At 39.6% G+C, this 24,051-nt stretch overlaps 1 protein-coding gene across 2 annotated transcripts in view; it reads right to left on the minus strand.

Annotated features, from left to right (window-relative positions):
* The window catches only part of Ophn1 (oligophrenin 1), a 378,262-nt gene that overhangs the window by 232,363 nt on the left and 121,848 nt on the right, over positions 1 to 24,051 (minus strand). For both annotated transcript variants that reach the window (XM_006257072.5, NM_001107848.1), the window contains 2 exons: positions 21,689 to 21,750; positions 11,288 to 11,359 (listed from right to left, as the gene is read on the minus strand). In XM_006257072.5, the coding sequence (XP_006257134.1) occupies positions 11,288 to 11,359; positions 21,689 to 21,750 (134 nt within the window). The remainder of the gene's footprint in view (positions 1 to 11,287; positions 11,360 to 21,688; positions 21,751 to 24,051) is intronic.

The following is a 24,051-nucleotide window of genomic DNA, read 5'->3' on the forward strand; positions in this document are numbered from 1 at the left end:
CCATGTGCCTCTATGGTCTTAATTCATTATGATCAGATTTATAAGGTTATCACACTTTCTACTCCCCCAAAACCATGAATCATTTACCATTCTGTGCTGAATGGGTTGGACCAGATGGTGTTATTCACACATTTACTCAAGTACAGAATCATCTCTCTTCCTCAACCTGAAGTCTAAAACTGTAAAATGGAGACTCTCAGTAAGAGGCAGTTTGAAAAACCACTCTTCTATACAGCGTGGAATAAAAGTTAAGCACAGCACAGCCTGATCCTCAACAATTTTCACTTTTCCCCAGATACAAAATAGTTCTGGGAAAGCTGCTAGAGTATATGGGAGGTAAACAGTCAACAGAAGGCAGGATCCCAATAATGCAGCCCCCACACAATCATCACTAATTTGTATCTGGGAACTTATCCATGCTGAAGCTTTCATGAGTTCTCACCCATGGTAAAGAGGGATCATTTCATAATATACTTACCTTTGAATGATCCTATTTCTATACGTAACCCCTTAAGCATTCTCTTTTAAGTAAGTCCAGTAAACTCATTGGTTTACATAGCTTGGCATACATAGACATGTTATTTTCACCTGTCATTGCTGCCATATCTGAAGTGTACAGACATTTGTTCACATGTCCCTGGGAACATTAACCCATTACATCTGCAGTTCATCGTCCTCACTAGACAAATGAGAGAAGTATACAAAGTGAAATGAGCCTTACACTTACAGCTAGGAAACCTGAACTCGATTCCCAGCAATGCCACTCCTGGTTGAGTGACCTTAGATAGCATATCTTGCTGAACCTCAGTGTTCTACTCATTGAATGGAGAACAACAGCCTCTATTATCCACAATCATTCAAAGGCTCTCAGGAGAGAGAGAGAGAGAGAGAGAGAGAGAGAGAGAGAGAGAGAGAGAGAGAGAGAGAGAGAGAGAGAGAGAGAGTGTGTGTGTGTTTTAGCAGGGCACAACACTAAGGAAAGATAGAAAGGCAGAGAAAATTAAGGAGTCATGAGATGGAAAAGCATTCATCACCCTGGGATACCAGAATCCCAGGATCTAGTTTTTCCTGCTGACTCAGTGTCAAGAAACTTCAAAACGACCTACAAAAGCCAAGCAGTGTATGTTTTCCTAAAAACATCGCAATAGGAATATTAAAAGCCATAAATGAATGATGCTTACTTAGGACTAGAATGTTTGTAAACTTTAGTTTTACCTATTAGCCATCGTCTCTTATCTCTAATGCTAGACAATATATCTGAAAAAATTGACATCATTCCATTGAGAAAAGAAATCTCACTAAGAAATGTAAATGCACTAGCTCAAATGTTTTACATACATTTTAAACTTTCCTTTGCTCAATCTGAAAACCTTGCTGTAAACCACATCCTTTGAGTAAGGGAATTTTATGTTCTATTATAATATAATTACATTTCCCTTCCCCATTCCATTTCCTTCTTTCAAATGTTCCCAAGGTCACATAAATTTAAGGAATCTAAGCATGACAATCTCTAAAGAAGGCCACTCCCTGTTTTAGGATCATAATCTATCTTATTCCTATATATTTCTCTATATAAATACTTTCCTGTAGGCAGCAAAATGTTAGGTCCTCATTGTGTATCCAGTTTGTTAATCTGTGTCTTCTTATTGGGGAATTGAGTACATTGATGTTGACAGATATTAAGGAATAGTGATTGTTGCTTTTGTTATCTTCGTATTTGGATGTGAGATTATGTTTGTGTGCTTTTCTTCTCTTTGTTTTATTGTAAAACGATTAGTTTCTGGCTTTTTCTAGGGTGTAGCTTGCCTCCTTGTGTTGGGCTTTACCATTTATTATCCTTTGTAGGGCTGGATTTGTAGAAAGATATTGTGTAAATTTGGTTTTGTCATGGAATATCTTGGTTTCTCCATCTATGTTAATTGAGAGTTTTGCTGGATACAGTAACCAGAAAGAACTCATGAAGTTAAACTGCACAGAGACAAATAACCCTATTAAAAATGGGGTTCAGAGCTAAACAAAGAATTCATAGCTGAGGAATGTTGAATGGCTGAGAAGCACCTAAAGAAATGTTCAACATCTTTAGTCATAAGGGAAATGCAAATCAAAACAACCCTGAGATTCCCCCTCACACAAGTCAGAATGGCTAAGACCAAAAACTCTGGCAACAGCACATGCTGGTGAAGATGTGGTGAAAGAGGAACACTCCTCTATTGTTGGTGGGATTGCAGACTAGTACAACCATTCTGGAAATCAGTCTGGAGGTTCATCAGAAAATTGGACATTGAACTACCTGAGGACCCAGCTATACCTCTCTTGGGCATATACCCAAAAGATGCCCCAACATATAACAAAGACACATGCTCTACTATGTTCATAGCAGCCTTATTTATAATAGCCAGAAGCTGGAAAGAACCCAGATGCCCTTCAACAGAGGAATGCATACAGAAAATGTGGTACATCTACACAATGGGATACTACTCAGCTATCAAAAACAATGACTTTATGAAATTCATAGGCAAATGGATGGAACTGGAAAATATCATCCTGAGTGAGGTAACCCAATCAGAGAAAAACACACATGGTATGCACTCATTGATAAGTGGATATTAGCCCAAATGCTTGAATTCCCCTAGATGCACAGAACACATGAAACTCAAGAGGGATGGCCAAAATGCAAACGCTTCACTCCTTCTTTAAAAGGGGAACAAGAATACCCTTGGCAGGGAATAGGGAGGCAAAGTTTAGAACAGAGGCAGAAGGAACGCCCATTCAGAGCCTGATTCACATGTGGCCCATACATATACAGCCACCAAACTAGATAAGATGGATGAAGCAAAGAAGTGCAGACTGACAGGAACCGGATGTAGATCTCTCCTGAGAGACACAGTCAGAATACAGCAAATACATAGGCGAAGGCCAGCAGCAAACCACTGAACTGAGAACGGGACCACCGTTGAAGGAATCAGAGAAAAGACTGGAAGAGCTTGAAGGGGCTTGAGACCCCATATGAACAACAATGCCAACCAACCAGAGCTTCCAGGGACTAAGCCACTACCCAAAGACTATACATGGACTGACCTTTGACTCCAACCTCATAGGTAGCAATGAATAACCTAGTAAGAGCACCAGTGGAAGGGGAAGAAGCCCTTGATCCTGCCAATACTGGATCCCTGGTGAACATGATTGTTGGGGGGAGGGTGGTAATGGGAGAAGGATGAGTAGGAGAACACCCATATAGAAGGAGAGGGGGAGGGAGAGGGGGGATGTTGGCCTGTAAACCGGGAAAGGGACTAACAATTGAAATGTAAATAAGAAATACCCAATTTAATAAAGATGAAGGAAAAAATACTTTCAAATTCACTAATGTTGATTTATAACAATTAATCCTGAGTTTCCTTTCTGTACCATAGTCAAAAATCTGTCTGTACCTGAATAGAAGTCCGTAAGTGGGAAGGGACCTCCTCTGGCTCCTTGTGGTAAACGCAACACTGGCTGTGTTTCTCTGTCACTAGTGATAGTACCTAGCAACTCTTAATGAAGTCACAAATCCGGCTAGCAGCAAAGCTTTGTGTACTCAGTTTTAGTCCAATCAGGATACAGAATATACTACCAAGAAGTATTAGAACAAGACAGGCCTGGAGGTCAAACCCTGTATTTCCAGGTACTTTAGAGGCTAGAGATTGGGGACAGGGGCAGGATCACAAGCTTTAGTCGTCCTTAGACTCAAGAGTGAACTCAAGGCCAGCAATTTCTTGAGAAACTGTCTCAAAAGAAAGCAAAACAAAACAAAACACACAAAAAGCTAAAAACAAGCAATACTTTTTAAAGGGAATATAGTTCAGTCGTAGTGCATTTGCCCATCGTGTACAACATCCTAGATTCTAGTCCCAGCCATACAAGAGGGAAATCATTCCAACAGAGCATCTATACAATTAATGCACATTTTATATGGTTCCCATAAGGCTAAAAATTTAAATACTCAAGACAAAACTAAATCAGGATTAGACCTCACTTGGAACATGGTTATATAACCATCTGGTTAGAAATGAATTCAGATTGTTTGACTTGGTGGTTTATACTCACTAGATAAGAGGAACTCATCTCTCCAGAGATAAACAGCACACAGTTTGTGGGGCGGGGGTGCCAAGCTGAAGGTGAGCTTCACAGGGCTTATCTGTCTCAATGGGAATCCCCTAAACACAAACTATATGAAAGCCCAGCAAGGACACCTGATGCACTGTACTAATGTTTCATCATCAGACAGGCCCCATGATGTGTGGGGATGATGAACTACAAGGGAAAGTTGGGATGAATCACGAATGTGGGGGGCCTTTCAAAGTTGATATACCTGCAGAATATTATTAAAGGACAGAAAGCTTCAAGGTCAAGTGATAAGTTATCACCACTATAAAGGCACGGTGAATTTGGAAAAGAATGATGATATTTACCAGTTCCAAATATTTGCCTATAAATTTCATAAAGTCATTGTTTTTGATAGCTGAGTAATATTCCATTGTGTAGATGTACCACATTTTCTGTATCCATTCCTCTGTTGAAGGGCATCTGGGTTCTTTCCGGCTTCTGACTATTATAAATAAGGCTGCTATGAACATAGTGGAGCAGGTATCCTTGTTATATGTTGGGGCATCTTTTGGGTATATGCCCAAGAGAGGTATAGCTGGATCCTCAGGTAGTTCAATGTCCAATTTTCTGAGGAACCTCCAGACTGATTTCCAGAATGGTTGTACTAGTCTGCAATCCCACCAACAATGGAGGAGTGTTCCTCTTTCTCCACATCCTCACCAGCATTTGCTGTCACCTAAGTTTTTGATCTTAGCCATTCTCACTGGTGTGAGGTGAAATCTCAGGGTTGTTTTGATTTGCATTTCCCTTATGACTAAAGGTGTTGAACATTTCTTTAGGTGTTTCTCAGCCATTCGGCATTCCTCAGCTGTGAATTCTTTGTTTAGCTCTGAACCCCATTTTTTAATAGGGTTATTTGTCTCCCTGCGGTCTAACTTCTTGAGTTCTTTGTATATTTTGGATATAAGGCCTCTATCTGTTGTAGGATTGGTAAAGATCTTTTCCCAATCTGTTGGTTGCCGTTTTGTCCTAACCACAGTGTCCTTTGCCTTACAGAAGCTTTGCAGTTTTATGAGATCCCATTTGTCGATTCTTGATCTTAGAGCATAAGCCATTGGTGTTTTGTTCAGGAAATTTTTTCCAGTGTCCATGTGTTCGAGATGCTGCCCTAGTTTTTCTTCTATTAGTTTGAGTGTATCTGGTTTGATGTGGAGGTCCTTGATCCACTTGGCCTTAAGCTTTGTACAGGGTGATAAGCATGGATCGATCAGTTAAGTGTAATATCCTCTAGCCTAAATTTCGCTGTCAGGATAATTCCAAGTAGTCTACTTGAGACATAACTCTGACAATAAGTGGGTCAAAGCTAGACCAACTGATAAAGATCTTTAGATCCTTAGGATTTGAGAAAGACTGGTGGGTATTCTAACCTTTCAGAGTCTCAATCTCTTCACTAGGGCAATACATTTTTAAGTCCTACCTCACAAGTTTGCAGTGAGAAGACAGAAGTGATAAAATCACCAAACCAGTAGGCCTAGTACACATAAAATATACCATGGAATTTCCCTTTCTGCAAGATACAGTCAACCACTAAAGGATTATCCTTACATTTGTCTTCTAGCCTCGGCCAAGATTGAAAGTAAGTAAATATGTGGGTTTCGAAACACAAGACCACTTCGACCCTTTTGGGTGGTAGATAGTAACTGTCCTGTAATTTAGCAAATGGCAAATGTTTTTCAATTACTTTTTTTAGATAAGAACCTTTTCAACTGTTATAATATTACAGAAAATTAAACACTTTCTATTACATTTATAATTTCAAAGTTTCTTCTGTCATTTAATTCTACCCTTCCAAAATTAAACATTAATACTAATTAGATGCCAAACGAAACTAGTAGAATATAGTATTTCTGGGCTATCTAGACTATTCCCCATGCTTGAATGCCCATATCACCTTCACTCATGATACCAAACACTAGGCGTGCATCCACGTATTATTTTGCCCCTCCTTTTCCTTTTCCTTTTCATGTGAGAGGTGAGCATAGAAGCCAGGACTTCACATATGCTGGGCAAGCACTATACTACTGAGCTATAACCTCAGCTTCCCATTTCATAGTGGTAGTTTCTAATTGACCTGGCAATAAATCTCTTTCCTGCTACGCTTATATTCTTTATCTGACCCAATTGGCATGGCATTCTAATGATAGCCACTGTAAGGTGTATTCTTATTCCAAACATTAGGACTGGATGCTTGTTCAAGATGACACATTTTAACATATATAAGAGAAGATACTTCGGTTACATGCTGGACATAACACTGGGAATGGATTTGTACACCAGGATGAAAAAAATTAAGCTAAAAATATTCATATGAGTTTTTGACATATTAATAAAAGAGATCCATGGATACTGAAGCTGAAATCATCTGGTATGATATTGTGCAACAAACCTTTCAATGATGATGGACAGGGACTATGTATAAGCATTCCAACTAAATAATTACTATCTACCTGTGACTACTAAGGATTTAAAAAGGGGCTGACAACCCTGAGGACTTGAGACTTAAATGTCTGGTGGTTTTCATAATGGTAAGCCAAATAAGATGTAGTTGCACATACCTGTAAGCTCAGCACTCAAGATTCTAAGGCAGGAGAATCATGAATAGGAGACAAGCCTAGAGTCCGGCACAGGTCTAGACAGCAGAGCTTAACAGAAATATGTAGTTGGACATGGTAGAACACACCAGTAAATGGGGAGGCTGACGAAGGAGGAAAAGAAAGACATTCCAGGCCAGCTTGGACTTGACGGTGAGAGCCTACCTTGAAAAGGAGTAAATCTTGAAGGGGCTCGAGAACCCATATGTACAACAATGCCAAGCAACCAGAGCTTCCAGGGACTAAGCCACTACCCAAAGACTATACATGGACTGACCCTGGACTCTGACCCCATAGGTAGCAATGAATATCCTAGTAAGAGCACCAGTGGAAGGGGAAGCCCTGGGTCCTGCTAAGACTGAACCCCCAGTGAACTAGATTGTTGGGGGGAGGGCGGCAATGGGGGGAGGGTTGGGAGGGGAACACCGATAAGAAAGGGGAGGGGGGAGGGGGATGTTTGCCCGGAAACTGGGAAAGGGAATAACACTTGAAATGTATATAAGAAATACTCAAGTTAATAATTAAAAAAAAAGAAAAAAGAAAAGGAGTAAAATCTGAAGCTTAAAAGACCCTTGTGTCCCAACCCAGGCTATTGTTACTAATGCTATAGCTTCTATCATTGTATTTGTCTTGTATAAGTGTCATTTGCCTCTGTCAGATGCTCACAAGGATTGCTGTGGAAATAAAAAAACAAAATGCAAAACCACTTAGCCCACTGATGGCGATTGTTTTCATGTGCCTTGTTTTCTAAATGAAGTAACTGAAATCCTAAAAGGAAACTGAAATATTTATAGAGTTTAGGATTTCTATATCTGAAATTAGGGAGACACATTCTACCCATCCGTGTCCTCACTAACTTCACTCCTCTCTCACAGGCAAAGTGGAGCCACTCCATCCCAACAACTTCAAAAGTCAATATATTCCAGAATCACTTCAAACGTTTAAGGTTCAAATTTAGCCCACACATTTTATGACTCAACTTAGATGTGGTTGGTGGCTGATAGACAATTAGCTGTGGGCCTCTGATAGCAACCAACTGACACACTTCTAAACAGACAGCTATGGGCATAAGACAGGCATCCCCATTCCAGAAGACAAAATGTAACAGAAGGAAGGAGCAGTGGACGCCAGGTAAGTTGGAAATCATTCAAAATCTTTGAGCACTTGAGGTCTCAGAAAAATCCTCCTTGGTTGAGTGATGTGGTTTCTAGCCCCTAAGGAGATAAAATCACCCTTACCTTTTTTTTTTAAGCTGAGTAATCATGTCTGTCTTTTAATTAGATATTTTTAGATATTTTTATTTACATTTCAAATGTTATTCCCTTTCCTGGCTTCCTGTCCATAAGCCCCCTATCCCCTCTCCTCCCCTTCTTCTATAAGGGTATTCCCCTCCCCATCCAGCCCCCCTTCCCGCCCCCCCCCGACATTTCCTTACACTGGGGGTCCAACCTTGGCAGGACCAAGGGCTTCTCCTTCCATTGGTCCCCAACAAGGCCATCCTCTGGTACATATACAGCTGGAGTCATGGTTCAGTCCATGTATATATAGTCTTTGGGAGCTCTGGTTGGCTGGAATTGTTGTTCTTATAGGGTCACAAGCCCCTTCAGCTCTTTCAATCCTTTCTCTAATTCCTCCAATGGGGGTCCCATTCTCAGTTCTATAGTTTGCTGCTAGCATTCGCCTCTGTATTTGACATGGTCTGGCTGTGTCTCTCAAGAGAGATCTATATCCGGTTCCTGTCAGCATATGTGTGTGTGTGTGTGTGTGTGTGTGTGTGTGTGTGTGTGTGTGTGTCTGTGTATTTCTCCTTACCTTTCTAAAGCTTGGCCCTAAACAATATTCATTATTATAGCAGCTGCAGAGGAGGAGGGGAGACCTACAATGCCTTCTGCAGTGGCCCATCTTTGGAAGACCTGCTATAGGGCCACCCTAGTGTCAAACTACCTCAAAAATCAGTATTATATTTAAACTGAGAAGGAACTAACTCTGCCCCTAGGACCTATAATGAGAATGGGAACTGTAATCAGTTCTGAATTATCTTTGGGATACTTCTCTTGAAGAACAGCCTATTTTAAAGACTCTAATTTGTTTCCTTTTAATCTCTGGTGGTAATGTTGGTATAATCTCTATTTGTACAGTCCTTCATTGACAGTTAATTAGGTCCTCGGTTCACAGCCATGGTAATCTTTCTTTGGATGATTCCTTTTTAGTATTTTCAAATTATTTATATCGTGTGAGGTATATATTTGTGTGCATGTTACTGCAGGTGTCCAGCAAGTCCAGATGAGGGCGTTCTATCCTCTAGAACTAGAGTTACAGGGAACTTTGAGTGCAGGATAGTTGCAGACAACCCAACTGTGCTTTTCCACAAGAGCAACACTCAAACTTTCAACTACTGAGTCATCTCCAGCCCCAGCCATAAGAATCTCAACTTCTCCTCAGAACCTGCTTTCTTGTTTTTTTAATAAAAATACACTGATCCAATTATTTAAAAGTTACAGATAATTTTTTAAGAGTCCTTCAAAAAAAGTCCTTCAATTTTTCTCTTCTTGACTTTACTACTAGTAGACAGAAGAAAATTAGGTTTAAAAAAAAGCCTTCCCAGCTAGAAGAAGTGTAGGCTGCTCATGCCCGAGTAGGGAGTCATACACCCAAGCACATAAAACACAGACTTGGGTGGTTACTAGTAATAAAACAGGACATGAAGCTGGGAGGGTGATCAGGTGGAAACACCAGGGGACGTTGGGAAGGAAGATATTGGTAGAAGGAAGTGATCAATATACACTGTAAAGTTGCACAAATTTTTCTAATTAATTAAAATTTATTAAAAGTACATATCCCCAGCTTCAAACAAGTACTAGCCTTCTAAAAGTTACTTGAATACAAATACAAATCCACCAAGTTCTTTGCCACTTCAGAGCAATAACTGTCTTTTCCCAAATGATCAATAATATCCTCCTCGTTTCTATTGGATTTTATCAGAATCACCCTTATTGCCCACATTCCTCACAACACTACATAACCAATAGTCTATAATCTAGACAGTGGGACTTTTCTCTATCACTCTCCTCATGTATTCCTGAATCCTCACCAGACATAAAAGCCATTCCACCACAATGTCAGGTCTCCCTAGTATGTGCCTCAAAACTCTCACAGCCCACCAAGGATTTAGTTCTGGTGGTGCATTCACACTTTTAGATATAATTATATGTTGCATAAGGACACTTGACATTTTTCAACAACACACTGTGGACATGTCAGTGTTCCCAAAAGATCATTAAGAGAATTGTGTGTGGTGGGGCAAGCCTGAAAGTCCAGCATTTAGGGCCTTAAAAGAACTAAGATTGGTGATTTGAGTCTACCCTGGGCTACACTAATATTTTGTCTGAGAAAGTGAAGAAAACAAAGGAGGAGGGAGAGATGTACAGAAGGGGAAGGGAGTAAATAGAGGAAGAGAGGAGATATGGAAAAGAAAGAGGAGGGAGATCATAAAAGGGCAGAAATTTTTCTGGCACTCCCATGCCCTTATAGCCAAACTAGCATCATAGTATCAGGCATCACTTATGTCTGAGATGCTTTGTACTGTGCTCCCAATAACACAAACACTGTAGCACAAACACTTGTGTACCTCATGTGTGAAAAGAAAAATAACTATGTCACTAGGTTATATGTTTACTATTCCACACTTGTATCATTATTTTCGAGTATAAGCCTTATAAAACATACATAAACAGTATGCTAAACATCATGTTAAACAGTACGCTATATCATGCTGGCATAGCTTCAAATATCTCATGCTGATTGCATTTCTTAATTGTATCAAGAAACTCCATTGAGTGATCTACACTATCTAGTTCTGTATTCTCTACAATGTTCACATAAGGAAGCAGTCAGCTACAGATACAGTTCTCAGAATGCATTCCCATGCCCATACATGATTCTGTTAGTTACAGCAGCAGCACACTTCCTATTACTAATTTCTGTTTTAGTTAGAGAGTGAGATCAAGAGTTAAAATAAGAAAGAGTGAGACATCAAGAGAAAGCACCCAGGGGCGGGAATTTATTCTAAGGTGCTGACTCATAAGATTAAAAGCTAAGACTGCTATGCTTATGATATGCTACATGGAAACTGTAAGAAATACCAGTAGGGTAGTGGGAAGGTTCAAGAGTCAGAGAGTTATTGCTGTGCATTTAATCTGGGTTTGAATCCCTAAGAAACAGTAATAGTGAGAGCCAAGGCTCCAAGCCTCAAGTCATGTGGCCAAGGATTCAATTCAACCTTTCACTAGTCCTTGTTCTACTCACATTCTCAATAGATTACATGGCACCCACCCACAAGGATTGGGGCAGTCAAGCAATTTAAGTGTCAATTTCTTTTGGAAACACCCAGAGAGATAAATTGCAAACTAATGTAACCAGTTTTGTGGGATATCTGAGCATCTTCTGGCCTTATATACTTACTCACTATATCATTGCAGAATGATGAGTGGAAGTCCCAACAACTACTCAATTACTACTAAATTGGACATTATCATTTAATACAAAAAATATACCTTTGTGAAACCTATTTGTTCCTTCCGAAAAGTTTCCAGGGGTTTGATCAGCAAGTCACTGGCATTTTGTACCTAAAGTGGAAAATAAAACAATATTTAGGTTAAAAGGCTCCTAGAATTCAAAGAAAATGAAGGCACGAAGATGGACAAGTAATAAATGGGACCTTATGAAAATTCTGTAAGGCAGAAGACACTATCATCCATAAACAGTGACAGCCTAACAGAATAGGAAAATATTTTTACCAACTACACATCTGATGGAGGACTAATATCCAAATAAATATACAAAGAACCCAAAAATCTAAAATTGAGAAAACAAATAATCCAAATAAAAATGGGATACAGATTTTTAAAAAAAAATTTTCAAAAGAGGAACTGCAAATGGCTAAGAAACATTTAAATTGTTTGGCATCCTTAGTAATCAAGAATATGAAAATCAAAACTACATTGGAATTTTTATCTTACACCTGTCAGAATGTCTACGATGAATAAAATAAATGACAGCTCATGCTGATGCAGATGTGGAGAAAGAGGGACAGTCCACCACTGGAGAGAGTGCGAGCTGGCACAACCACTGTGGAAAGTTGTTTTGATTGGCATTTCCCTGCTGGCTAAGGATACAGAACATGTCCTTAAGTGTTTCTCAGCTATTTGAGTGCCGTCTATTGAGAATTCTGTTTATGACAGTATTACACATTTTAATTATTTTTCTTGATGTTCAATTTTTGAGCTCTTTATATATTTTGAGCATTAACCCTCTTTTGTATGTATATGTGGTAAGAATCATTTTTTCCATTTTGTAGATTGCTGCTTTGTCTGATGATGATGTCCTTTGCTTTTCTATTTAATGAGGTCCCACTTATTAATGTTTGTTCTTACTGTCTGTGCTATCAGTATTTGGTGCAAAAAGGCTTTTTCCTGTGTCAATAAGTTCAAGATTGTCTTCTACCAGATTCAGGGTATCCGGCCTTATGTTCTTATGTTGATTTTTTGATCCATTTGCAGTTATGTTTTATGCAGGGTAACAAATATTGACCTATTCAGATTCTTCTACATACAGCGGTCCACTTTGACTAACACCATTTTTTTTTGAAAACTGTCTTTTTTCTGATATGTATATGTGGTTCCTTTGTAAACTATCAGGTGTGTTGATAAGTGTTTGGAATTATGTCTTCAAATAGACTTCATTTATCAACATGGCTGCTTTTATGCCAGCACCATGCTGTTTTTATTACTATAACTCTGTAGTGCAATTTGAGGTCAGGGCTGGTGAGACCGTGGCAAGCACTTCTTTCATTATTCAGGAGTGTTTTAGTTATTTGGGTTTTTTGTGTCTCCACACTAAGCTGAAAATTATCCTTTCAATTTCTGTGAATTGTGTCAGAATTGTCATGGGAATTGCATTGGATATGTAGATTGCTTTTGGCAGAATGGCGATTTTTACTCTACTAATCATATTAATCCATAAGCATGGGAGATCATCCCATCTTCAGAGATCTTCAGTTCATTACTTCAATGTCTTAATGTTTTTATATCCAAATCTTTTACTTGCTTAGAGTTTCCCCAAGATATTTTTTTTCATCTTTATTAACTTGGGTATTTCTTATTTACATTTCGATTGTTATTCCCTTTCTCGGTTTCCAGGCCAACATCCCCCTAACCCCTCCCCCTCCCCTTCTCTATGGGTGTTCCCCTCCCCATCCTCCCCCCATTACCATCCTCCCTCCAACAATCCCATTCACTGGGGGTTCAGTCTTGGCAGGATCAAGGGCTTCCCCTTCCACTGGTGATCTTACTAGGATATTCATTGCTACCTATGAGGTCAGAGTCCAGGGTCAGTCCATGTATAGTCTTTGGGTAGTGGCTTAGTCCCTGGAAGCTCTGATTGCTTGGCATTGTTGTACATATGGGGTCACGAGCCCCTTCAAGCTCTTCCAGTCCTTTCTCTGATTCCTTCAATGGGGCTCCCGTTCTCAGTTCAGTGGTTTGCTGCTGGCATTCACCTCTGTATTTGCTGTATTCTGGCTGTGTCTCTCAGGAGAGATCTACATCCGGTTCCTGTTGGTCTGCACTTCTTTGCTTCATCCATCTTATCTGGTTTGGTGGCTGTATATGTATGGGCCACATGTGGGGCAGGCTCTGAATGGGTGTTCCTTCTGCCTCTGTTCTAAACTTTGCCTCCCTATTCCCTGCCAAGGGTATTCTTGTTCCCCTTTTAAAGAAGGAGGGAAGCATTCGCATTTTGATCATCCTTCTTGATTTTCATGTGTTCTGTGCATCTAGAGTAATTCGAGCATTTTCCCCAAGATATATTTGAGCCTTCTGTAAAGGGTATTTTTTCCTTGATTTTTCTCAGTCTGTTTCTCCTTTGAATATAAAAAGGCTACTTACTGATTTTTCGTGAGTTAACCTTATATTTTAACTTGCTGAGACCATATATCAGCTGTAGCAGTTTCCTGGTGGCATTTTAGGATCATTTACATATACAATTATATCATCTGCAGGTGAAGCTACTGTGACAGCTTCCCTTCCTTATTGTATCCCATTGATCTCCTTCAGTTTTCTTTTAGCTCTAGCTAAGAGATCAAGTACTATGCTGAATAGACAGAAGGGGTGGACAACCTTGTCTGGATCCAAGTTTTAATGGAAATGCCTAAAGTTTCCCTCCATTTAAGTGGATTTTGGCTGTAGGCTTGATGAAAATTGCTTTTATTATGTTGAGGTATCCCTAGTGTTTCCAGAACTTTTATTATGAAGGGGTGTTGGAAATTGCCAAAGGACTCTTCTGCATCTAATTAGATGATCATGTAGTTTTTGTCTTTCAGTCTGTTTGTATGGTAGATTACATTATTGATTTATGTAAACTGAACCATTCTTGCATCTCTGAGATGAAACCTACTAGATTGTGGTGGGTGAACATTTTAATGTGTTCTTGGGTTTGGTTTGCAAGAATTTTTTTCGAGAATTTTTACATCTATGTTCATAAGGGAAACTGGTCTGTAATTTTCTTTCATTGGTTTTTATGTGGTTTATGTATTGGGGAAAATGTGACCTCATAAAAAGAAGTAGGCAGTAATCCTTCTGTTTCTCCTTTCTGGGATACTTCCAGGACTATTAGGTTAATTCTTCTTTGACGTTTTGAGAGAATAACTAGCTGAAGCCATCTGCCTTTGGGATTTGGGGAGGTGGGAGACTTAATTATTGCTTTCATTTCACTGAGGGTAATAGGTATGTTTAAATTACTCATTTGATCGTAATTTAACTTTGGAGGTGACTATATAAAGAAATTTATTAATTTCTTTTAGATTTTCCAATTTGATATGGTAGATATTTTTAAAGTGCGTCCTTATGGTTATCTGTATTTTCCTGGTGCCTGTTGTTACATACCACATCTCTAATTTTGTTACTTTGGATCTCTTCTCTCTGCTTTTTAGTTAATTTGGCTAAAGATTTATCAACCTAATTTTTCTCAAAGAAACAACCCTTTTGTTTCATTGATTCTTTGTACCATTTTGTTCATTTGTCTCTGTTTTATGGATTTCAGCTCTGAGTTTATTTCTTACCATTTACTTCTGTTGGGTGTGATTTGTTTATTTGTTTGTCTGTTTGTTTTCCTCAGGGCAAATTTGATCTTCACCGTCAGGAAACCTAATTTCTTCCTGTTGTTTCTTTGTTGCATGTGACTACTTAACAAACCAACCAAAACTAGTCAACAACCCACCATGCCTCTCGGGGCCCTAGCATTTATGTACCATCTGAAGAGTTCCCCGAGTTCCAAATGTCACATAATCGCAGAAACTATGTGCAGCTGGCAAAACCGTGCCTCTGCTAAAGTAAGAAACAAATCATAGTCAGCTGCTGGGACAATCTGAAGTAGCCCCACATCCCACATGTACGATTAAAATAAAAACATATTCCCATAATATTTTTGTGTTTTTTAAAAAGAAACCAACATTTGTGTGTGTGTGTGTGTGTGTGTGTGTGTGTGTGTGTGTGTGTGTGTGTGTGTAAAAATTATAATTAAAGAAAAAGAGGCAGGGGAGGATGTGTGGAAATTATGTAAATATTCATGTATGTATTTAACAAAATAAAAATTTCAATTAAAAATCCTAAAAGAAATATTTCTTACCTTTGCTGCCTCTTATAAAAACAGATGTCTTACCTATATGTTCTCCCAGATCCTCTGTGATTCTTAATTCTTATCACATCTCTACTGATATACTAGATCACTGAAACCTCTTTCCAGATCCTCTGTGGTCCTCCTCAGAAAAATACCCCTCCCCTAGTATGACACTTAACATCCATGTATCTAACTGTATTTATCAGCCAATGGAAATCAGCCATATATTCACTTGCATGATTCCTCCCTCTTTGGACTTTTTTTCTGCAGAGGTCCATAATTCATGCCAAAACTCACACTCATTTCATCCAATGAAAATTATACAAGGAATTTTCTTGTCCACCACATTCTATACCTCACCGAATTGTGGGTTATGAAGAATATTGGTTTTTGTTTACTCATTTGGAGAAAATTAAGAACTATTTTTTTATTATTGTAGCAATATTAAAATGTGATCTTATTACAACATACCTACCACTGAAAGATGAGACCTCAGACCCCAGCCCCTAAATGTGTTGGGGCTTGTTACTATTTTCAACCAATCAGCCAGAGATGACACTAAGTGACTTCTAAGTTTATGTCACAATTGTCCACCAGAGGCTACCCAGTTATCTTGGAAGTCTCACTCTGCACACTTCTTACGCAAAACACCAGTCAGTATTGCAAAATAAAAGGTTGAGTAGCCCTGATACCAAAAGTTATAAAGGCCCAAGGCAGACATTCCAGTCAATGTCTCCTACAAGCCAGAACACCGTTTCAAACTGTTAAAACAAGCCATGTGTTCAGTGAGTGTTACTACATGACAAAGAGAGACTCAGTGACTTCTGCCTAATAAATTGCCTATAATGAAGTAATTTCACTATAAGCCATTAAGTCTTAGAATAGGTTTTCATAAAGCAACAGATGATATTAAAAAATTAGCTACAATTTCACAGAACTAACATGTAAAATGTGACTGTGAAACACTAAGGAAGTCTTGACTTTGAAAAGGAAGTAGACATACCACTCATAGCAATATTTGTACATGTGCCCAGTTGGGCCCTGGAGGGCACAGTTGTCAGATTTTCATGTTCAAGGAGGACTGCTCTGAAGGAGCAAGTATATAAGCAATTTCTAACAGACAATCCAAGCTAACTGTATTTGCATATGATTCACTAAAAGTAAATTGGCAACAACGCCTAGTTTCCCACAGGACAACTGATAAGGTGAACCTTGCCACCCAGTTTTTATAATACTATTTTCTGCTAGAAAAAAAATTCTGGGACTATGGGAACAAAACATGCTGAATCCTTATTCCTTTTATTCTTTCACTGTTTAACCTTACATTTCTTAGAAGCTCAGCAACCAGCCAAAGAATCCCTTTTAAGTGAGCTTTATCTTTATTTGCCTTTCTGACCACTGCGTTAAGTTTTGTGAGCTTGCTATGAAAACCACCAACAACAACTCCGTATCCAGATGGAAACACAACCTCGAAAAACCCCAACCTAAACTCACAAAGAGTTGAGACAATCGGGTTCCAAGGGAGTAATGACAAAACTAAAGCTGAATAATGTCTAGCTAACAGAGATAGTTTCCACTCAAATCACAGAATCACAGAACATCAAGTATCATTGATGTCAAACAAGCTACCAAAAGAGGCTTCAACAAATACATTGTTTGCAGTGCTATGGGCCTCTTGATGTTATTTTCGTCATTCCTCAAACTTAAGGCTTTGTACTTACCCTTCTGAGTAAGAAAAACATACAGACAGGCTTCCTTATTATACAGGAAGTCTGCGATCCAGACGCTTACACACCACTTCTGAGATACTAGGGCTACCCACAACTACTTTGAAGAGCACCACAGCTGGTGTTTTCTCTTTACAGCTCCTGCCACAATCTACATTTATGGAGATGACCAAACAAGAACCATTGTTATGTTCTCGGGCCATGAACTTCCTTATTTTTTGTTATCACAAATTCATTTTGGATTCTAATTTTAGAAAGGATGTAAAGCTGTGAAACACAAAAGTGTGACAGAGAACCAGGAGGAAGAGTAATGAAAACAACATCTCAAGAGATGATTCCTGTTCCTGCAGCGTAAGCTTTGTGTACTGGCTAGTTTTGTGTCAGCGTGACGCAAGCTAGGGTCTACAGAGAGAAAGGAGCCTGAGTTGGTGAAAGTGCAGCCCAGTGGTAACAGAGAACCTCGGCCATTTGATCACGGTGCAACATCACAGCAATAGAAACCCTAAGACATTTTGCTATCAAGAAAATGAAAGCGATGAGGATGCTGCAATGCCTCTTGAGGTCAATGCCTCTGAGAACCACATGGACAGTGGGCCAAGGACGTTCTGTCATTACAGAATACCCAATTAAACCTGCCTGAGCCACTAAGCCATCTATGAGGCTTGAGTGAAAGAACTCATGTCTGTCTCTCACTACTGTCTTTAGAAGCAAATTTCATAAACTCAAAACATTACTGTCGTTTCTTATGAGCAACAGGAGATCACTAAGAACAATACTTATATTAATGTCTTTTATATTTATGAAACATTCCCATGTTGTTATGTCTTTAAGGGTGCTTCATAACAATTAGAGGAGTGGCAATTGTTTTCCTTACTTTAGAAGAGCGTAAAGGAAGGACAAAAAAGAAAACAAACTGATTAGTACAGAGTCAAGAAGTGAGCTAGTGGCTGAGTCAGATTCAAATGCTAAGTACCCTACCCTCAAAGCCTATCTTCAACCACACTTCTCTACAAGCCGAGAAAATAGTAGCACTACTCCAAGAAGCTATTACCACAGTGCTGGAAGGGGGCAGTGCAATATGAAATTTACATGGAAATAGCTCTTTAACAAAATTTAGATGCCAATAAAAATACCTCCCGTGAGAGATGGGGGAATAAAGACCACTTTACTATATTATACTGAGTTCCCACCAAACACACAAGCCACTAAAAATGAAAATCATTCAAACCCATCTATATTTCCAGATTTAGGTACCAAGTAAGTCTGGGTTGGAGCCATGAATAACGTCCCAAGAAGATCAGTTGCTGCTTATCTAGGGACCACACAAAACATTTTCTCTGTTTGTGGTGGTTTGATCAACTGGCTGCTTGGTTGGTGTTGGTTTGGTTTTTTTTTTTTTTTTTTTTTGGTTTCTTTTTTTAAAACAAGCTGGCCTCAAATTCTCCATGAAGGCAAATATTGCCTTGAATTTCTGGAGGTCCTGCTTCAACAACTTTCCTGGGATCTGGAAATACAGGCTTGTTTGTATTTCCACACTAAGGTCAAGATTACCTTTAAACCCATTAAAATGATTAGAATCTGAAACAGAAAATTGTCTTAGGCACATTTCTAGAAACATATGTGAAGGACCTTTATAAATAAGATATAAAACATTGATGAAATGCATCAAGTAAGATTAGTAAACAGAAAGATGACCCATCTCCAGACACAAAGAGTCACCATTTTTTTTTATTAACTTGAGTATTTCTTATATACATTTCGAGTGTTATTCCCTTTCCCGGTATCCGGGCAAACATCCCCCTCCCCCCTCCCCTTCCTTATGGGTGTTCCCCTCCCAACCCTCCCCCCATTGCCGCCCTCCCCCCACCAGTCTAGTTCACTGGGGGTTCAGTCTTAGCAGGACCCAGGGCTTCCCCTTCCACTGGTGCTCTTACTAGGATATTCATTGCTACCTATGGGGTCAGAGTCCAGGGTCAGTCCATGTATAGTCTTTAGGTAGTGGCTTAGTCCCTGGAAGCTCTGGTTGCTTGGCATTGTTGTACTTTTGGGGTCTCGAGCCCCTTCAAGCTCTTCCAGTTCTTTCTCTGATTCCTTCAACAGGGGACCTATTCTCAGTTCAGTGGTTTGCTGCTGGCATTCGCCTCTGTATTTGCTGTATTCTGGCTGTGTCTCTCAGGAGCGATCTACATCCGGCTCCTGTCAGTCTGCACTTCTTTGCTTCATCCATCTTGTCTAATTGGGTGGCTGTATATGTATGGGCCACATGTGGGGCAGGCTCTGAATGGGTGTTCCTTCAGTCTCTGTTTTAATCTTTGCCTCTCTATTCCCTGCCAAGGGTATTCTTGTTCCCCTTTTAAAGAAGGAGTGAAGCATTCACATTTTGATCATCAGTCTTCAGTTTCATGTGTTCTAGGCATCTAGGGTAATTCAAACATTTGGGCTAATAGCCACTTATCAATGAGTGCATACCATGTATGTCTTTCTGTGATTGGGTTAGCTCACTCAGGATGATATTTTCCAGTTCCAACCATTTGCCTACGAATTTCATAAAGGCATTGTTTTTGATAGCTGAGTAATATTCCATTGTGTAGATGTACCACATTTTCTGTATCCATTCCTCTGTTGAAGGGCATCTGGGTTCTTTCCAGCTTCTGGCTATTATAAATAAGGCTGCGATGAACATAGTGGAGCACGTGTCTTTTTTATATGTTGGGGCATCTTTTGGGTATATGCCCAAGAGAGGTATAGCTGGATCCTCAGGCAGTTCAATGTCCAATTTTCTGAGGATCCTCCAGACTGATTTCCAGAATGGTTGTACCAGTATGCAATCCTACCAACAATGGAGGAGTGTTCCTCTTTCTCCACATCCTCGCCAGCATCTGCTGTCACCTGAGTTTTTGATCTTAGCCATTCTCACTGGTGTGAGGTGAAATCTCAGGGTTGTTTTGATTTGCATTTCCCTTATGACTAAAGATGTTGAACATTTCTTTAGGTGTTTCTCAGCCATTCGGCATTCCTCAGCTGTGAATTCTGGGCATACAAGAAGCCTACAAAGAGTCACCATTTTTAAGATAACAGTTTCCCCAGCTGCATCTATAAATTCAGTGTCATCCCAATGAAGATGTTACCCAACTTACTTTGGGAACATTAGCAAACTGATTCTAAGCCTATTTTCAAGACTTACCCCAAAGTTATAGTAATGAAGACAATGCAGAATTAGAGAAAAAATAAAAGAATTTATCCACTAAACAGAAATAGAAGAAACAAAAATGGGAGTTTTTGCATTGGGAAAGAATATCAACCAACCAGGGCTTCCAGGGACTAAACCACTACCGAAAGACTATACATGGACTGACCCTGGCTCCAACTGCATATGTAGCAGAGGACAGCCTTGTTGGGCACCAGTGGAAGGGGAAGCCCTTGATCCTGCTAAGGTTGGAACCCCCCAGTGCAGGGGAATATGGGGGGAGGCAACAAGGGGGGTGTATAGGCAAATACCCGTATGGGGGAGGGGGGAGGGGGAATGGGGGCTTATGGACAGGAAACCAGGAAGGGGAATAACATTTGAAATGTAAAGAAATATATCTAATAAAAATTTTTTAAAAAAGAATAATCTTTTAAGAAATGGTGAGGGAGTAAAACACCACAAAGCCTCAGTCCTAGACAAAGAATTATAGGTAGTTAGTGAACACCAAGGATAGGAAAATAGTTTTCATCAGGAAAGAGCAAACCAACTGGTACCAAATGGTCAGAGATGTAAACATGTACACAAGTAACATTATAAAACTTAGCAGTTACACACATACACACATACACACACACACACACACACACACACACACACACACACACACACACACACACGGTGAGTTACAACCAATATGTAAGTTCAGTTCCAGGAGATCCTTCTTCTGGCCTCTGCAGGTATCTGACAGGCATATGAAGCACAAACATATATGCAAGCAAAACAGCCACATACAAAAAAATTACAAACATTAAAAGAAAGAATGACAAGTTGAGGGAGAATCAATAAAATTTTAGTTCTGTTGGGATAAAGACACTTATTATGGTTAATTTGCTTGTCTATGTGATTGGATCTGGAATCCAACAAGATAAAGAATGACCCCAGGAGGGTTTGTCACAGTACTTTATGAAAGGACCAACTGAACACAGGAAGGCCATCCCCAAAAGTGGTGATCTATACATAAAGAAGTCTCAGGGAAAAGTAGTGGTGTGTTTTGTCTGTTCAACTTTCACTGCCTGCTGGTAAACACCTCTACCCTATGGCTGCTGTGGCTGCAACCCTTTGGTGATATTGGAATCCAGCTTCTTGGCTATCTAACAAAGGATTAAAGACTAAAGACATTTCAGGAATCCTTCAATGCTATATTGAGATTTCTGAGGCATCTAGCCTTACTGATTGAGCAGCTATTAGGTTCCCAACTTCTCCAATGAACAGAGCCATTGTGAATCAGGCATCCATATACCGTTCAATATATACACATCCAAAGGATTCTGTTGCTTTACAGAACCCTTGCCAATACAGTGACCTACCATCATCATCCTCTCGTTTTCTACTTCATTGAGCAATTCAGCAAATTCCTTGAATGATTCCGCTGGTAAAAGAAGAAAAGATAATGCAAATTAGTACGAGTACTGCTGTGCCATGAAACTTTCATGAACCCCAAAAAGACCACCAAGGAGCAGAATCCAATGCAATTGCCTTAGGGTCTCTTTATTGAAGCTTGAGCTTGGGCCACATCACCATCTCTAATGCCGGAGAATGGGAGGGGACCCAGAGTCCAGTTTTAGGCAAACATTTATAGAGGCAAGGGGGTATCTAGCCTGGCACACATCTGATGGGGGCGGTCATTATGGCCTTAAAATAATTGGCTAGTACTGGGAGCCAAACCATAAACTTAACTTCTGCCTTTTTTCCTGATTGGTAGTTGTTAGGAAATGAAGTGTCAGGGGCAGGCTTGTAACCTGGAGGTGCAGATTTGTGGGAGAATAACCTGGAAATTGGTGCTAGAGACCTGCCTGTTAGATAACTTGAGTTCACCCTTAGGTCAGGTTCTCTAAAATGGAGTCTGAACCCAAAAGATTTGGTCTCTCAGTACATATTGATGAGTAGGCAAAGATCTGTAAGGGGACCTAGGGACCTAGGGATCAGTGCCTTAATTTCACAGAGTTGCTAGATAATGACATCAGATCTACAGTATGCAGGAGGACAGGTTCAGTATCTTCTTTGTCTTTCCTTTGTTGCTAATCCCCAACTAAAGAGTTATTTCACAGACAATATTGTATTTAATCCTCATCGTCAACCTAAAACTATCAGGGGCTTCTCTCATGGTATGAACAAACAAAACTGTGTTAGGATCATAAGCTCAAGGAGACCCTTGGCTACACAGTGAGAACAATGCTAACCTGGGCTACCAGGTATCCATGTGTCTCAGAAAACAAGTTATAAAAGTTCCTTCCTTATATCTTAACCCTAAACCTATCTCCTTTCATTATGTTTTTAAGTATTTCTACTGATTTTACAATATCATAGATAAGCAAGGAACATATGTATTAGAAAAAACAACAGATAGGGTATTAGATGAAAAGGATTTTAGTTTAGTGAGCACTATAGAGAAAGAGAAGAAAGATAAATTTTAGAGAAAAGTAGGCCTGGATTGGAGGTTTTGTCCTATCACTTTCTTCCTCGGTGACTTTGTGTAAATGACTAGACCTCTAAGGTTCAGCTGCCTTACTTATCAAGAGCCATGATCATCTAGTTTAGGGCCTAGTTCTCTATAACAACCAAATTATGCTGCAAATGTGGAGTATGCATACGAAGTAGCTAATACTAACATTTCTCCCCTTCTAGAGTCAATTCTGCCACTTACTGGCAGGGTGACAGCAATTCACTCCTCCACCCTGGGTTTCATTTTCATGCATACAAGATAAACTAAATAGATTTTATTGTGTCTTCAAATTCCCCGACTTCCCACCACAAGCAGCAAGAACATTCTCAACTGGAATCTCAATTGCAGAAAACATGGAAGCCTGGGCAAACAAATGTGTCCAGATATTTGTTTATTTGGTTGGTGGGTTTGTTTCACCATATGTAGCTGGGACCGGCCTCTGTAAGGCTTTTGAGTGCTAGCATTACAAGCCTTCAATAAAATATCCAGCCCTTAGTGCTTCTTAAGGAAAAAGACTTCTGGTAGATTCCTTCCTTAATCTAATAATTTTTTTGGTATGTACCATTTAATTTTCACAAACTTGTACATTTCAAAACTTGCTAACATTACTTCCTAATCAACTTCGCTCAGAAAACATTTTTTTATTGTTTGCATTTATTGAAGCCTATTTTTTTTGATCTAACAAAGAGTCACTTGAATATTCCACGTACACTTGAAAAGAGAATCCTCTACACTTCTTAGATGAAGAACAGACGAGGACATGGAACTCCTGGATTAGAACAGGAGTTGCAGATGGTTGTAAGACACCATGTGGCCAATAGTAATGGAACCTGGATCCTCTGGGAGAACAGCAAGCATTCTTAATCACTGAGCCATCTGCCAAGCCCTGAGGTCACTTTTTTTTTTTACTGTCCACCACTCCCACATTTCTCTAATTGTATTTCACACAATCAAACAAGAAATGTTGTGGTTTGAATAGGAATGACCCCTATAGACTCGTGTGTGTGAATGGTTGGCCCATAGGGAGTGGTCCTATTAGGAGGTGTGGCCTTAATGGAGTAGCTATGGCCTTGTTGGAGGAAGTATGTCACTAATGGAGGTGGGCTTTGAGGTCTCACATAGACATTCAAGTTCCCCCTAGTGTGGAAGCCAGTCTTCTGACTGCCTTTGGATCAAGATGTAGAACTCTGAACTCCTTCTCCAGCACCATGTGTGAATGAACACTGC

Source organism: Rattus norvegicus, chromosome X (genome assembly GCF_036323735.1).
Source record: "Rattus norvegicus strain BN/NHsdMcwi chromosome X, GRCr8, whole genome shotgun sequence".
Taxonomy (NCBI): Eukaryota; Metazoa; Chordata; class Mammalia; order Rodentia; family Muridae; genus Rattus; species Rattus norvegicus.